Raw genomic sequence first — 17,775 nt, 5'->3', positions numbered from 1 at the left:
GCCATAGGGAGAGAAATTTCTAGCTTAGCGAAAGGAAGAATAAATTTCATTCTAATTTTGAAGATTTTTCAGAACTTACTCAACTGTAAAATTTTTTTTTATTTTTAAGTAATCTCTATATCCACTTGGGGCTTGGGCTCACAACCCCGAGATCAAGAGTCGCATGCTCCACCGACTGAGCCAGCCAGGCACCCCTATTCAATTTTTAATGGCTCAAATATAAGGTGGCTTTTTATTCAAAATTTTCTTATTATAAAAGGTTATATGTAGATTTGTAGAAACATTAGGAAATACAGTAAAAAAAACAACTAACTCTACCACAATACAGATATAACCATTGTTAACATCCCTGTTAGCACATTTCCCCCCGGATTCTTCTCTATGAAGATAAAACATACACACACACACACACACACACACACACACACACACACACACACCACACACACACCACACACAATGATTCTTAAAAACTTGCTGAAAACAAACACACATACAAGGAAGTTCATAAAGTTTGGATGTAAAGCTGGACGAATGTTAACACTATTTCCATGAAACCCCCATCCAGATGAAGAGATAGAGAACATTTTCAGCACCCACAAGGCTCCTTTGTGCCCTTTCCCATCATCTAGCAAGAAGTAACCACTGCTCTGACTCCTAGCATATGTATATGTATACATTCATTCTGCCCATCCTTATATTTCATACAAAAGAAGTCATAAAGGACACACTGATTTTTCACCGTATCAGGAATGCCTTTCCACTTCCATACCTGTTCATCAGTCCACTGAATATCCATCCACTGATTGCTCTGACCTTCTGATCCATGCCTCTCAGGAATTTAGATGAATCCAAATCTAAGTTCATTATTGCATTATACCTTTTCTTAGCTTTCCATACCCCATCGCAATTTACAATGACACATTTGTAGGTTATGATTTCTTTAATGCCTTTAATGCCTGTCCACCCTATCAGACTATAAACTCCATGTGTTCAGGGCGTCTTTCTGCTCTGTTCATTTCTGTGTCCCCAGCAGCCAATACAGTGGTTCCCATTTAGTAGTCATTCAGTAAATATTTCTCAATGACTGTCTGTATGCATGAATAAGTGAACGTGTGAATAAACTGTACAATCTACTGAGATGGAAAGCACCAGGACAAGAGCAGCTTTTGGGAGGGAAGATCTTGGGTTTAGTTCGGACATGCTGGGTTTAGGAAGACCATGAAATTTCCTAGTGTAGTCGCAGCCTTCCATAGCTTCCAGAATGGAGCAAATCCTCTCTTCTCGTTCCTTTGCCATAATTTCCCATTCATATGTGTCTGTTCCTTCCACTAGTCTGCCAGCTCTGTGAAGGTAGGGACAATGATTTATCATTTTATCCCCAGTGGGCAGCTTGGCACATGGATGGGCTCATTGAATGAACGAGCAGGTGGAGTGAGCTTTGCGAATTTTGCAAATTTCCCAAGAGGGGCAAAAATGCAGATAATGCTTCCTACCTCTGCCTTCCTCCAGTGGTGTCCGCTGAGCTCAGCGTTTAATGCCTGGCACAAAGTAAATACTCAACAAATATCTGTGGGATGAAACTGCCCTTCCTCTAAGTGTCGTTGAAGCACAGGCTTTGCAGTTTGGGACACAGAATGACCTTCCTCAAGGGACTCACTCTGAGGTGCCAAGACAATAATGATCAATATTTCAAAATATGGAGGACAGTGATGTTATCTAGTTTGAGGCAATCTGAAATAAATCTCATTTCTAGTAGTGGTGGAATAAAAATGTTTTACAAAATAAAAGACCTTGAGCTACTGTACCAGAGCCACTTCTAGTATTTGATGTACTTATCATAAGTAGCAAAGAGTGAAAATCACCCCAACTTTGGCCTCTGTGAGAGAATTTGAATGTTTAAGGAATAATAAATACTGAATACAGAGAATTAAAGTAGTCTAGACTTTAGTAAAAGTGTTGTTACTTGCACATGGTCGGGAATTATCTGATAAAAAAAAGAGGCAAAAAAAATCTTAGGATAATTAATGTGCTTGGAAAATATGTCTTGTAAGAGGTTATTTATATATAAAGTTATCTTATTGTGTGTTTGGAGGGCTTTGAATACAATGTTTATAATAAAATAGAATGTTGTAAAGAATCGAATTAGGGGCTCAGAACTTGGTCGGCAAGAATGCCTTTACAGATACATACAGAGGTAAGAGCTGTATTTTGCCCAGCACACTGTCAAGATGTATTTGTAAATTTTTGTCCACTTATCTCTCTCTCCCATTACTCTGCCTGAGGACAGGGACTGTGATTTGTTCATGCTGCATCCCCAGTGCCTGCAAAGAAGAGGTGCTCACGAGTGACTACAGAATGAATGAATGAATGAATGTGTGAGTACTTATTTTTGTGATTGCAATAGGAAAGGTTTAAGGATTTCCATCAAACTCTCATTAGATTTCTCTGGCAACTTCATTTAGTTTTGAATTGTATACACACACATTACATATATGTGCACACACATATACATATAAACATGTATGTGAAAATATGTATACATTTTTAAAATCAGCAAGTATTATACAACTCCAGGTTCTGCCACAGTCTCTATGTAGTCACCCGTGACCTCCATGGCTGCCCAAAATCTTACCTTGAGGAAGGTCAGGCAGTCCTGGTTCTCACTCTTGTCTTTGTGTCGTAGGTCGAAGTTGTAGAGGGCTCGGCAGAGTGGGGGTGGCTGGGGCAGCTGCTTGATGACTTCCACGGAGCTGGCTGGGAAGATCCCACTGACTCCATTGATCTCCCCCTGGTACCAGTTCTCATCCAGCTGTCTCCGGAGAAGGATGACATCTCCCTTATTAAACCTCAGGTCACCAGGATTCTGCCCTCGGTAGTTGCATAAGGCTTTTGCCCGAGGCACCTGCAGTGGCACAGACCAATGCAATATGTCCTTAGTTTACAGGCTAGGGGGACAGAAGGTATAACATTCATAACTGATTCCTGAGCACTTCCTATGTGCTAAAGTGCTGGTTGTAGATCATCTTCTTTAACCTTTGAGATAGACATTCTTATTACCCCCTTTTCTAAGTAGGGCAACTGAGGCTCAGAGTGGGTTAGTACCTTGCCTAAGGGGACACAGCTGGGAAATGGCAGATACGGGGTCTGAACTCAGGCTACATGATTTCAAAGCCCCTGTTCTTTTTTTTTTTTTCTTGTTAATACAGTATTTATTTGTCTCCCTTCTATCAAACCCTGAGCCAACCACTCTCCCCAGGCTGCCTGGGGAGGTACAGGAAAAGGAACATACAGGGCAGACGAGACACTGGAGAAAGACCTATGGGAGGTGGAGACGGCTCCTTCACATGGCGAAGAGGATGAGAAAGGCCACCAGCAGGCACAAGAGCCTCATGGCCTCCGAGAGGGCAAAGCCCAGAACGGCGCTGGAGAAGAGCTGTTGCTTCAGAGAGGGGTTCCTGGCATAACCAATGCTGAGGCTCCTAAATACAGTCCCAATTCCAGCCCCAGAGCCAGCCACCCCTACCGGGGCAGCCCCAGCCCCAGTGGACTTGACTGCTGTGTCAATTCCCTTGAAATGGCGCCGGTTCCCAGGAGCTGCGGCTAGAAATAAGTTGAGGTCAGGGGACGTGGGGCTGCCAAGCTGCCGAGGCTCTTATAAGGTACCTCATCTGTCAGTGTCTCCGGTGGTTTTAGCACCACTGCAGACCCTGATCGGCTCAATAGCTGAGAGATGCTCCTGACTGAGAAGGGGGTGGAGACGAACTTTGCACCGGCGGACATTTTCAGGGGCTGAGGGGCTGTGGCAGGAGGGCTGCTCTCAGTGCAGAGAAGACAGAGAGGGGTGGGGGCCAGAGCCCCTGTTCTTAATCCCTCTGCAGGGAATAGGATTTTGGACTTGACTTCACAACTATGTGAACTTGAGTGAGTCAGTGACTGTTTTTGGGGGCCTGAATACTGATTGGGAATTCTGGCTCTACGTCTTTCCTCTCGTGTAACCGTGGTCAAGTCATTTAATCTTTCATAAATCATATCCATTTATAAAATGGGGTAATAATAGCATATGTACTTCATTAGGGTAGTCATGAAGACTATATATTCATAATGCATTTTTTAACAATTTTATTTGAGAGAGACAGAGAGAGAGAGAGAGAACACAAGCAGGGAGGAGGGGCAGAGGGAGAGGGAGAAGCAGACTCCCCGCTGAGCAGGGAGCCCGAGGTGGGGCTCCATCCCAGGACCCTGGGATCATCACCTGAGCCGAAGGCAGACGCTTAACCGATTGAGCCACCCAGGCGCCCTAAATATATATATATATATAATAAGGAAAGGCTAACGATATCAGTTCTATTTATTCCTCAGCGTTGATGGGAAGAAAATGAGGTGAAAAGTCCCTGAAAATACAAAGTACTCTACAAGGGGCACCCGGCTGGCTGAGTTGGAGAAGCATGCAACTCTTGATCTCAGGGTTGCGAGTTTAAGCCCCACACTGGGTGTAGAGATTACTAAAATTAATTAATTAATTAATTAATAAAAAGAAAGTGCTATATGAGAGTGATGCAACATAATTTGTCTTCAGCCTTCTCTAAAAAGTGTAAACGTCATGAGTGTTTGGATCATTAAGAAGCACTGAGATAAAGAATTAGTCAGAAATCAATCATCACTTTAAAAAAAGCCAGCTAAATACTGTCATTTGTTAAATTAGTTGACTCTCTAAATAATTGTTTCAGTCAAGTGCATTTTTTTTTTTCTAATTGAAACTGGTTTCTACATGCAGAAACAGCCTCACTTTGGTCTTGCTTGGAGTCAGAGCGGCAAACCGCAAGTTCTAATAGCTTATGTTTACTAGCCCTTCAGTGTCACCTGGGATTGTATTGTATTTTCTGCTTTCCTCAGCAGTGGGGTGAAGTAGTCCCCTCTCCTGGGGGCAGTCTTGCTATTCATAAGGGGATGTAAGCAGGCAGTATTTCAGTTCTCTGAGAACCTTCTGAATGAATCTGCAGTGTTCATTCAAGCAGTTCAGGGGTAGAGATAAGACCTGAGCAGTCCCTTGGCTGATGGGATGTTAGAGCAGTGCTGGACCCTGGACACGGTAAGGAGGGCCCAGGGAGAGAGAAAACCACAGGAACACGCTCATCCTCGGGAAACTAGTGGACAAGTGAGTGAAGACACATGTGCTAGGTGGGCTAGCACAGAGCTGTGGATATTATAAATGCAACTGGTTGAATAAATTATGAAAAACCCTGTAGTCATTAAAATTGATGATGTTGCTCTATAATTAATAACACTGACCATTACTCATGATATACACTAAGTATAACAAGAGATTAAAAAGTTATGTTTTCATTATAAATGAAAACTAGGCTTTCACTGTAAACACATATGTATATTTTTACCTGGGGAAAATGCTGGATGGCTATACCAGCATTTTAAGAGTGGTTATTTCTAAGTGTTGATATTTTTGAATATTAAAAAAAATGGTTTCCCTAAGTGCTTAGCCATGTTTTCTAACTTTTCTGCAATGAAATAATTGTATCGTCTATTAAAATTGGACAGTAGAGGGGAGCCTGGGTGGCTCAGTCAGTTAAATGGCTGCCTTCGGCTCAGGTCATGATCCCGGGGTCTTGGGATTGAGCCCCACGTGGAGCTCTCTGCTCAGCGGGGAGCCTGCTTCTTCTTCTTCTCCCTCTGCAGCTCCCCCCTGCTTGTGCTCTCTTTCTCTGTCAAATAAATAAATAAAATCTTTAAAAAAAAAATTGGACAGTACAGGAACACCTGGCTAGCTCAGTCAGTAGACCATCTGACTCTTGAGCTCTGGGTCATGAGTTTGAGCCCCATTTTGAGTGTGCAGATTACTTAAAAAAAATTGAAAAAAATTGGATAGTAGAAATAAAATGAATGAAATTGGGGAATGAGAAGTGAAAGGTATGAGAGCAACTTAACTTAGGAAGAAAATAAGCCAAGCTGAGTGGGATCAACAAACCATGCGACTACCTTCTTGGAGAAGTTTCTTTCTTTCTTTTTTTTAAATTTTTATTGTTATGTTAATCACCATACATTACATCATTAGTTTTTGATGTAGTGTTTCATAATTCATTGTTTGTGCATAACACCCAGTGCTCCACGCAGAACGTGCCCTCTTTAATACCTATCACCAGGCCAACCCATCCCCCCACCCCCCTCCCCTCTAGAACCCTCAGTTTGTTTTTCAGAGTCCATCGTCTCTCATGGTTCGTCTCCCCCTCCCGACTTACTCCCCTTCATCCTTCCCCTCCTGCTATCTTCTTTTTTTTTCTTTTCTTAACATATATTGCATTATTTGTTTCAGAGGTACAGATCTGTGATTCAACAGTCTTGCACAATTCACAGCGCTCACCATAGCACATACCCTCCCCAATGTCTATCACCCAGCCACCCCATCCATCCCACCCCCCCACCACTCCAGCAACCCTCAGTTTGTTTCCTGAGATGAAGAATTCCTCATATCAGTGAGGTCATATGATACATGTCTTTCTCTGATTGACTTATTTCACTCAGCATAACACCCTTGGAGAAGTTTCTTATCTGAGAAATAAGGTGGTAGAAGCAGAATGAGAGCACAGGACTTCCGAAGAATGAAATGAATCTGTTAGACTCCTAGGGTTGCGCAGATCCAGACACAATAGTTGTCCCCTCCTTCTTCCAATTTTCCATTGTAATATAAATCACATTTTTGGGGTACATGGCCACCTAGAACACTGGTCACATTTTCCAGCCTCCCCGGGGCAGCTAAGTTTTGGCCAATGGGGTATAAGCAACTTTTAGGACGTGTCGTTCCTGAGAGAGACTGATTTTCTCTTTCCTTTCTGCATTTTGCCATGTGGAATGCAGACATGATTGCTGGAGTTTTAGCTGCCATCTTGAATAGTGAGGATGAGGGTCACACTGAAGAAGGGAAGGAAGTAGTCTGCGTTGAAGAGCTGCCAGACAATTCCCGGACTACTTTTACACTTCTAGACTTTTGTCTGGAAGCTAAATAAACGTCCATCTTGCTTAAGGCACTGTTACTTTGGATTTGTAAAAGTAAAGGAAAAGGAAGAATGAAAAAAAATTAAGAAAAAAAGAACTGAAGCCCCTTTAACTTTGCATAGTAATGATAATATCAATAGCTAAGATTAGTGACTGTTCCTTCCCACATGCCAGGCATTGTGCTAGGTACTCCACAATAGATCTTATTTAATCTCATGACAACTTGTGATTAGAAAACTGTGGATCAGAGAGGTTAAAAAAGTGGCCCAAGTTCATGAAGATAGACAGTGGTGGGTTTAGGGTTTGAGGTGGGGTTTGTCTATCCTGCGGAGCTCAAGCTCTTACCCCCTCAGCCAGTGTTTTTCAAAATAAAGTCTGTGGTTCACCTGTATCAGAATCCTGGGAGATGTCCAAAATGCAGGTTCCTGGACCCCAACCCTGACCTCTTTGACCAGAATCTTTTGGTTGCATTTTTACCAAGCTCCCCCAGCATCCAAGTTTGATGCCCCTGGTCTGAGTTACATCTTAGTCTAACTAAAATGGGAGCAATGGAATTTCAATGTAGGTTTTGTGAATGGCTAAGCTGCCTTTTTTCACATTGCAGTGCAAGTGGCAACGTATTTTAATGACTACTGAGCAAGTATATTAAAACTGAAATTGCACAATTGCACATAGTGCTTAAATCTCTGTGAAGACACATGAGCTTTGAAACCTTGAGATAGTACTAAGTGCTTGACAATCTTCATCTTTCCTCCATCTCCCCTTAGTACAGGCAAGTACTGTGGAAGCACAATGTCAATCCATTTTTAACTTCTTTCTCTTCAGTCTCCTCTGGTAGTCTCAGCTCTACATTCCTACTTACAGGAACCACTGGCTTCCAGTTGTAAATTGGGTTGGGTGGGGACAGATGCAGAGAGACGGGGAGAGAATCTGAAGAGAAGAAGGAAATTAACTGTGGTACTGACGGGCCACAGAAATTTGTCTCACATTATAGCTTTACTTCACTTTCCATATATTATGTCATTCATATGATCTCAACATCCTCTGAAGTAGATGGCATCACCCCATTGTATTGATGAAGAAACAAAAGTTCTGAAACGTTCAACATTATCGTGCAAAGTCACACAGCCAGTGTGTGGCAGCCCTGAGACTGACTTGGCTCTGACCTCAAAGCCTGGTGCTTCTCTCACCCTCATTTCCTTTTATCCAGCTGGAGTCACCAAGTATGTTTTTCCATCACAAAACTCATTTGGGGCTCTGTTTTATAATCAAAATCTGAATAGAGTGTGAATGCAATTTGCTTGCTGCTGGCTGCATTAGCATGAATTATTGAACTCCAGAGCCCTCACATAAAAGTTAAGCACCTGAAGAGACTCAGCTGGTTGATTCTATCCGGTTCTCAACTGTTCTCTCAGGGGAAAATGACTCTGACTTCCACATCAGCTATCACCCGTTACATTGTTGGTAGTAGCTTTTATCACCCACAATTGTTTTCTGTCTCTACAGGTGTAGGTGGGAGGGGGAATGGGAATAAAGTGGGTGTGGAGGTCTCAAAGCCAGGTTATTACCAAACTTTTTTTCTTGGTGTTTTTCTGAAAACCAGATAATCCAATGGAAGCTTGTATGTGCCTAAAGAGCTTTCCTTTTCAAGACTTCTATGGTCCTGTAATTTGTCTATTCATTTGTCACCGCAGTAGGGTCTGAAAGCCATGAGGGCCATGCTTTTGATGGAGGGATAATGCGTGGAACGAAACACGGAAACGAGGTCATGCAGAGACATTAGCAGTAACAGCATGTTGTAGTAATGAATGTTTGTAGTGAAATTATGGCAAATTCCTTCTCTGAGGAACCACCAGTTTTCTCTCCATCTTCTGATAGGCCTGCCATTCACTCTGGTCATACCATACACATAGGGGTATGTGGCCCAGGCTAGCCAGGGGATCCAAATCCCCCTCACATAGTTCTTTGTGCAGTACAGTCATCTGCCTCCAACAGGGCCAGCTAGAATCTTTTCTGAGGTTTGATATACAGATGCTCTCTTGGATCATAAGCCTTGAGGAGGTAAGCCTTGGACTACTAGTATTGGTATTTCCTAACCAATAGACACATCTACCTGAGTAAAGCTGCAGAGACAACAGAAAGAGATATAGATAGATAAGAGAACTACAGAGATAAGAGCCTTGACAATAAAATTTGAATGTCTAGATCCAGCTGTGCTTGAAGGATACTTGGTTAAATAAGACCATATCTGTAATACTACTTAAACTACTTGGGAGTTATTTTCTGACATTTGAAACTGAGTAAGTCCTGACTAGCACATATTAAAAAGCCGGAAACAAGAAGACTACATAACAATGAAATCTCCAAATAGTAGAATCCAGAAACAGCAGGAAGTACCGTTGCCAATGAGCTTATTTCCAATTTGAAAATAATGAAGGAGGCATGTGGATTGATAACAGCGTATGAGAAAAGGAGCCCAAGTGGAACAGAACCACCGCAGTACAAAGGAAAAGGCCAAGCCAGGATGAGAACTCCATTTGTTAACCATGTAATGAGCTCTTCATCATGCACTAGTGACACTTCCCACTGCTTTAGAAAGGATTTGGTCTGGTTCTCTCTACTCCCGGCATCAGGTGGGACCAAAATCAACACGCTGAGCTAACTGCTTACCTCCCTGAGCTGGTCATGAGATGGCCCATCTCTAGAGAATGGAGCCAAGAAAAAAACATCCTGGCCTTTGGCTCAAGTAATTATTCACTAGGCTATGAATTCTCTTTGGAGAGTTCAGGATGTATGTCTAAAGCACCACTGTATCTGTTTCTGAGACCTGAAGACAAGCAGGTGTTTGACAAATGCTTGAAGAATGAATGAATTTGTGAATTAATCAAGAAATACCCAGAAATTGCCATTCCTGGAGGAGAGGGATACATTCAAGGTTAATATATATGACTGATAATAGTAATTTGAAAGTAGGTTTATTGGCATAAGCTGGAAAATGAAAAAGGAGAGTTTTGGCCATGTTTTCCAAATTGTCCTGAATTTTAATAATTTGGTCCTACACACATTCGAAAAAGTGTTCCATACTCAAGTTCAGGAAACGCTGAGTTAAACAAAGTCACATGGGTTTTTTTGCTGACTAGCTTCTCAGAAGCTTTATCTGCCAATGTGATTTTATATTTGCATCTGGACCACTCTGCAGGATGAGCAGAACAGGCCTTGGGAATGCTGGGTAAGATAAATATGATTTTACTCTACTGGTGAGACAAAGGATCAACTAACTGTCCCGGATCCTAACTTCCTACTTGCTGCTTAGCCAATTGGGCCACTGCCTCTCTCCCTTCACCATGATAATCCTTTTGGAGCAGATTTTGGGCAATGGAGTATATGTTAGAAAGTGCTGGCTGGCCCTCGTGCACATGTTTTGTCTTCTCTCGTGAGAAGAGATACATAACAATGTATTTACATTGTATGTATCTCCCCCCCCCCGCCCTCCCAGTGCTCAACAGGATCAAGACCATCTGCTAGCCGGGGGCTTGAGATCACCAGAGGTTCACAGTATTATGCTCTTCCTAAGTGGAAATCCCTGAATCTGGACATTTACATTTGAGGCCAGGCTTATGAGATACTCTATATGAATTTCTTTTCTTCATAGAGATTTTTACTTGTTTAAGGGAGATACAAGGGCGCAATAGAACACAGATGTTAGCATCAAGTAGGATGTTTGTTTGCATTCTGGCATTTGTAACTTTGACCAAATAACTTAGACTTCATGATCCTTAATTTAGGTCATCCACGAATTGGGACCAGTATTCTACGTCTCTGTGCAGTACTCTCAGCAAGTCTGGGTTATTCAGACCCTGCCTATTCCAATGAAAGGTTTGGCAGCTGACCTGGGGGATAATCTATGCCCTTGGAATATCCTGCCTGTTCAGAGAGACCTGGTTTACTTGGGGCTTTGGGGGCATACCAGAGAGTCTAAGCTAACAATGTGATTTACGGTGGGAGGCTTGAGTCATGTGGTAAAACCTTGACCTCTCAAGGAGTTGGATGGAGACTAAAGTCAACCACATGCCTATCTGATGGACCGCCAACAAAAACCTTGGACATCAAGTCTTGGGTGATCTTCCTTGGTTAGCAATACTTCATGTGTGCTGTCATGCGTTGTTGCTGAGTCCAGTAAATGTCTGCATAACTCCTCTGGGAGGGAACCACTGAAAGCTTGTGACTGGTCTTTTCTGGACTCTGCCCTGTGTGTTTTTTTCTGATTTTGACTTTAATTTGTATCCTTTCACTGTAATAAACTATAACTGTGAGTGTAACAGCTTTGCTGAGTTCCGTGAGCCCTACCACTGAATCACTGAATCTGAGGGGGGTCTTGGGGACCTATGAACACACTTCCTCATGGGTTTGCTGGGAGGACTAATGAGATAAAGCACAGAGTACTTGTAAAATAGTTGGCAGATAATAAGTGTTCAGTAAATAAGGATGCTTCAAGACTTTGCCCAAAGGAGGCAAGAGGAGTAATGAGCTCTTTGTTCCATCTTCTGGCCTCACTTTTCCAGCCCTACTTGTTATTCATTCATTCTTTCAATAAATACACTTTTGAGGGCAACTATGCCAGGCATTGTCTAGTTGTGGAAACCAAGACTAAACTTATAACTCAATATATAATTACCCTTTGTAATAAGTGTTATGGAGGAAAAGAATAGGACGACGAAGGCTGGGAAGGGAATCGATGTAAGGGAGGTCCTTATTATTGGCCCTGTGTCTACATCTAAAAGTCTATTCTGTTTGGCGACTTTTGTCATGTATCGCTCTCTTTGTATCACCTTCCCTCAGTCTTTTGTCTTGGACTTCTCTTCTTCCAGTCCTAGGTAGAGAGCTGGGACACCACAGCCCGGCATTGTACTTTATTATCTATCTCCTGCCACTTCTAATCAGTGGGCATGGCATTCCTGCCTTCCTCTCTTAATCAAATATCAATCAAGTACCCAGCATATGCCATGCTTCTTTCCCTTGGTTTCTCCTGCCTCCTTCCTGGGGTATCAAGGGTCTCATAACAGGGAAAAAGTTAAAGAGGCAGGAGTTTATACCAGGGGGCAGAGAAAGAACCATTCAGTCCTCAGCCCCTTTTTAGGGTCACCCTTAGCATGCTTTCATTTTTTCCTGCAAACATTTCTCTGAGATTGTTTTGGGGTGATCTCATTCTCCTATCATAGGCGGTAATTCCAGATGTGTTCATAGCCATATCCCTGGCTGCTAACATAAGCTGGTTCTTAATAAATAGCTTGGGATTGCTTCTGAAATGGCCTGGGTGCCAGGTTCCAGAGCTGCTCAATGATAGCACTGAATTCCCCAGGGAACCAAAGCGTTTCCATTGTCATCTTTTCTTCTGGGAGGGCATAGGCACCTGTGAGGGAGGGCCCGAGGAGCAATGGGAGCCTGAGGGATAAGGGGAGGAGCTTGCTCACTCATCCCAGGAGGCGACTCTCCTTCCTTCCATTATCCTCATTTCCAGATGAACTTTTCCAGTAGGTGTGGCACCTGGTGAATGAATCTCTTTCCATATGGGTTTGAGAGCCTGAGCCAAATCCCACATGCAGAGGGAGGAAAGATGAGTCAAATGACTCTCTCCCACCACCACCACCTTCCCTGGCTTAGGGGAAAAAAAAAAAAAAAAAAAACAACTCTGGTTACACGCACACTGAGTTTCTCCCTCAAGTTTTTTCTCTCTTTCACCCCCGTGTGAAGATTTCTGTAGCTGAAAGAGTAACGTCTAGGGACAATAGGATCCAGGCAAACAGTGGATTTCTGATAACCAGGCCATACTGTTGGGGGATGGAGGGATATACAATTTACACATTTGTGTCCATGAGTGAGGCACTGAAACTCTCTGAGCCTCAGTTTCTTCAACTTCAAAGCAAAGATGGTAATTCTTACCATTCCTTCCAACTCTAAACACAACAGAGACTGAGGTGAATGATCAAAGCTCCAGGAATATCTTTAAAACATTCCAGAAATAAGGGTGATGGGTGACATAAAACCAAATGAGCAGAATATTGGTAACAGTTGAAATCTGAGTCATGGATAATAGGTGATTGATTTTATTACTCTTCTCTTGACGTTTGTGTATGTGGTCCTCCTTAGAATGGCTGCTGGAGTACAGGTGCCACTAACAGGACGGGCCGTTGTGGTGAGGCATGAAGTGACTCTGAGTGGCCCCGGAACCTTGGGGAAAATGCCTTTGAAGAGGAACACTAAGGTGACTGAGCTCATCCTTTACTATCAAAAGTTACATCTTGATTTCAAACAGTTTGCTTCTTAATTCATCTCAATCCTTTCAGACTTGCATGTTGTGTGTGTGCATATTTATACCTATTTGCACTTTCATTTGGTGATGCCAAAGGAGAAAGCCTACATGACCCTTGTTGAGAACAGCAAGCTCTGGGAGCTTAGAATTCTTTTCTTTCAGTTCAGCTGTCCCTGAAGCCAAGGTTTTCATCTTAAGGACCTTCTGCAAATCTGTAGTTTGTCTGCTTCAGTCAAATGAAAATTTAGAGCATTTCTCTCACTTATACCAAATGGGACAGACATGACCTCGGAGAAGAAGTACCTGCCTGCCTATAGAGCTGGTACCCATGTTAGGAGTGAGTGATGCTAAAGACCCACATGCCATCTGTCCCACTGGGCACAGGGTCATTTAACTATAAGCCTGAACTTAGGAAAACCTTCTGAAAGTCTCTGAGAAATGGAAAATGTCTCTGACGATTAAGCTATAGAAGTATTCCAGAAACTATCTGCAATCATTTTTCACTCTAAGATAGAGGCAGTCGTCCTCCCAGGAATGCAAGATACTGGGGCGCCTGGGTGGCTCAGCTGGTTGAGAGTCTAACTCTTGGTTTCAGCTCAGGTCATGATCTCAGGGTTGTGAGATTGAGCCCTGTGTTGGGCTCTGCACTGGGCATAGAACCTGCTGGGGATTCTCTCTCCCTGCCCCCCAAAAGGAATATGAGATACTGCAAATTATGTGAACAGTTTTTTTTTTCCTCCATAAGGTTGTTCCCAGATAGGTGCCAATATGTTTGGCATTGCCTCTCTGTCTTCAGAAAGTCTTTACTATCTCCCAGCTCCCAAGGCTGAGTTGGATTCCCCCTCCAGACTTGAACTGAGTAGCAGCAGGGCCTATGGCTTATTTATCATTACACCACGGACAATTGGCAAAGTGATGCCATCCCATGCATTCACTCAACAAAAATGTACTGACATTCCCACAAGAAATAAGATAGGCACAGTCTCTGCCTTTATGGGACTTACATTCTGGCAGCACCTAGGAAGCTCAATAAGTACTTGTTGAATATATGAATGAATGAATGAATGAATGAATGAATGAATGAATATGACACCACACCATGCCATTTGAACTGAACTCCGACTTTGATATTTTGCCATCTCTGGTCCTGACATACATTTCTAACATGCCCAGCCAGTTTTTTCTCCAGGATTGGGAGTATGCAAGCATGCTAGCCACAGACAGACACAGATAAATATAGTATTTTTCTGGGTCACCCTTTAAAAGGCCCCATTATTTCAAATGTGCTTTGAGCTATCTCCATATCCCAGTTTTTCCAATGGATACCTGCCTTAGAGACTCCCACTGTTGAAGACCCCATCCTTCCCACATGTCCTCTTCACCAAGTGTATAATCTCCCCTGCAGGCAGCCACGATGAGTGACAAAAAATGCCAGCCGGCAGCTCCAGGAAAGGGAGCAGAAGGGAGCAAGGAGATATCTTTTTCCGCCTATTCAGAACATTGAAATCCAATTTATCGCTGGCCACATGAGCCAAAGAAAGCAGCTCTTAGCAGCTGTTGACCTGAGAGGCTCCAATCTCACTTCCGTGCCCTGGGTGTCACTGATACTCCTTGGGCACGTCTGGGAATGGGTTGGCATTGAGGAGTGGCTCTCCTGTTCTCTTCCCTAAGGGCTGGCTTTGGGTAGGCCTGTTTCCCATGGCAGAAAAAGCGGTAAGAGTCACTCTTTAAAAATCTTTGTTGTTGTGGATGGACATTCCTTGATAATTGCTGCCCAGGGTTCTTACTCATTTCATGACTTTCATCCTCACTCACCGGTGCGCTGAAAAATCAGCTTTCAAAAACAAACAAACAAACGGCTCTGATTTTCAGTGTTTGCCAATTTTCATGGTGTAAATACTCCTACCTTGGCTACCAATATGACACCACTGAATATGAAGTTGGGAAGACATAAGACATGTGCATTATAGCCTTTTGTGAACCAGCAAGTAGCTTGTTCCAACACCACTATACAGCTCCCTAATTCACACATGCTCCAGAGGTGACATTGGTCCAGACTAGAACCACTACAACTACATGTTGTAGTGGTTGTACCCAATTCTACAACTGGGATTTTAGAATATAGTTTGGAAAATACTTTTGCACCTGCTACGTCATTGGGTTCTACCCACAACATTGCGAGTATTGTGCCTATTTGGTGAAGAAACTGAGGCACAGGAAGAAAAAACTGCCAAAGCTTACATTGTGGGATTTACTTAGTTCTTATCTCTCTACTCTACTTTTTTTAAGTTTTTATTTTAATTACATTTAGTTAACATATAGTGTTATATTAGTTTTTGGTGTACAATATAGTGATTCAACACTTTCATATATCACCTGGTGCTCATCGCGACAAGTGTACTTCTTAATTCCCATCACCTATTTCCCTCATCCTCCCATCCCCCTCCCCTCTGTTAACCCATCAGTTTGTTCTCTATAGTTAAGAGTCTGTTTCTTGCTTTGGCTCTCTCGCTCTTATTTTTTTCGCTCTGCTTGATTGTTGTATTTCTTAAATTCTACATATAAGTGAAGTCAGATAGTATTTGTCTTTCTCTGACTTATTTCACTTAGCATTATACTCTTTAGCTCCATCCATGACACTGCAAGTGACAAGATTTCATTCCTTTTTACGACTGAATAATATTCCATTGTGTGTGTATATATATATATGTGTGTATATATATAGCACATCTTCTTTTTCCATTCATCAATTGATGGGTTCTCTCTCTCTACTCTGGCCATTCTCCTCTCACACTTCCTGTTGCAGCCAAACCATGCATCTTTGTGTATTGCCAGTGTCCCATACCTGCTCACCCCTTAAGTTCTTCTCAGAATATTCTTCCTGCACTCCACCCTCTCTTTCTGTCCAACTGCTACTTGTCTTCTAGGTCTCAGCTTAAACATTATGTCCCTCCACATCCATGTTTGGCTCAGGGATCTCTCTCATGTGCTTTTATCCCCATATTGTTATCTGTCAGATGGTGTTAAAGTATTGATCTGCCTTCTGGATCAGACGGTAAATTTTGTGAGGGCAGAAACTTCAATCTAGCTCACCAATGATCCTAGTACCAAGAAGATGTCTGGCTCTATGAGTATTTTTAGAATGAATGAATCCATGGAGGATGGTCTCCTCACCCTCACTGACTGCTTTGTTTTCTACACTACCTATCAGGACCCCAAAACATCCATGTCCTCAAAGCTTGGTTAAGGTTTTATCAGGAATCTGTGGAGGTTCCTGCTAAAATGTCCAGCCAGCCAGCCAAAATTCTCCATTGTCAGCTGCAGCTTCTCGCCTCCCCTACCTCCCCATGGCCCCTATGGACTTTGCAAAATGTCACAGAAGCAAGTTGAGGAACCTGTTTGGTGTGCTATGAAATATGCTCATTACCCACATGCCAAGACAAAGACACAGAAAGAAGGCTCCAACCGGAAGCACCTGCACCTCTGAGAAAGGAGAAATGTTTAGGAATATTCTGGAACCAGCGTGTCCTACAATAATTGCAAGACTAAGTCCTTATGGATTCGCATTGATTCCCTCAGTTTCCCTCTGAGAAGGCAGGACAGGGTCAGGGTCGCCTGCATGCCGGGGGAGCTACTGACCTTTGGCACCACAGAAGCTCTTACATACCTGAGGTACTCGTTACAAACATCTAATCATCTTCTGAAAACACAGGCAGCTGCCACTCAAAACAGGCAGAGTAGAGTCTGGCACACGTTAGTTACTTCCCTTATATTACCTGAGACTGCCTACTAATGCAAACTTCAGGGTGTTCATCTTTGCTCTTAGGCATACATGAGAAAAAAATAATTTACCAGTCATCAGAGGATCCACTGATGCCTCTAGAAGCATTTTGTCTAACAGAAGTTTCTGTGATGATGAAAATGTGCTATTCTGGACTAACAGAGTAGCCACTTGCCAAATGTGGTTACTGAGCACTTGCCATGTAGCTAATGTGACTGGGAAACCGGACTTTAGGTTTATTTACTTTTAAGTAATATAAAGTTAAGGTTAAATGGCCATATGTGGCTTCTGACTTCTCTATTGGACAGCACAGCTCTAGATCTAATTATCAGCTCTAGGAAATACAAAGGACTGAAGAGCATAGTATATGATACCACAGGGATACAGTAAGAAGAATTCACAAAATGGGAAATTACAAGACAAATGACCCAACTCCTCTTATATATTACAAGGAAGAAAAGGAGGAAGTGTGTATGTGTTTGAAACCTAGAGATTAAAAGAGACTTTAAAGGCATATCAACCAAAGGCGACGTGTGGACCTTGGTGGATCTTGATTTGAGCAAACCAATTATTAAAAAATTATGAGACAATTGTGGAAATTTGAAAACTGACCTGATATTTGATGATATCAAGGACTTTTTAGATGTGATAATGGTATTGAGGCTATATTTAAAAA

General features: G+C 42.6%; 1 protein-coding gene and 1 pseudogene across 2 annotated transcripts in view; both read right to left on the bottom strand.

Annotated features, from left to right (window-relative positions):
- SH3RF2 (SH3 domain containing ring finger 2) overlaps positions 1-17,775 on the bottom strand; it is a 114,662-nt gene that overhangs the window by 58,283 nt on the left and 38,604 nt on the right. For both annotated transcript variants that reach the window (XM_088023631.1, XM_028119088.2), the window contains exon 2: positions 2,636-2,905. In XM_088023631.1, the coding sequence (XP_087879757.1) occupies positions 2,636-2,905 (270 nt within the window). The remainder of the gene's footprint in view (positions 1-2,635; positions 2,906-17,775) is intronic.
- On the bottom strand, positions 3,344-3,783 carry LOC114221001 (ATP synthase F(0) complex subunit C2, mitochondrial pseudogene; annotated as a pseudogene).

The sequence above is a fragment of the Eumetopias jubatus genome, unplaced genomic scaffold (assembly GCF_037043125.1).
Source record: "Eumetopias jubatus isolate StellerSeaLion01/CBP00866 unplaced genomic scaffold, mEumJub1_p1.0 scaffold_5, whole genome shotgun sequence".
Classification (NCBI taxonomy): Eukaryota; Metazoa; Chordata; class Mammalia; order Carnivora; family Otariidae; genus Eumetopias; species Eumetopias jubatus.
This window is presented reverse-complemented; position numbering and strand designations above follow the sequence as displayed.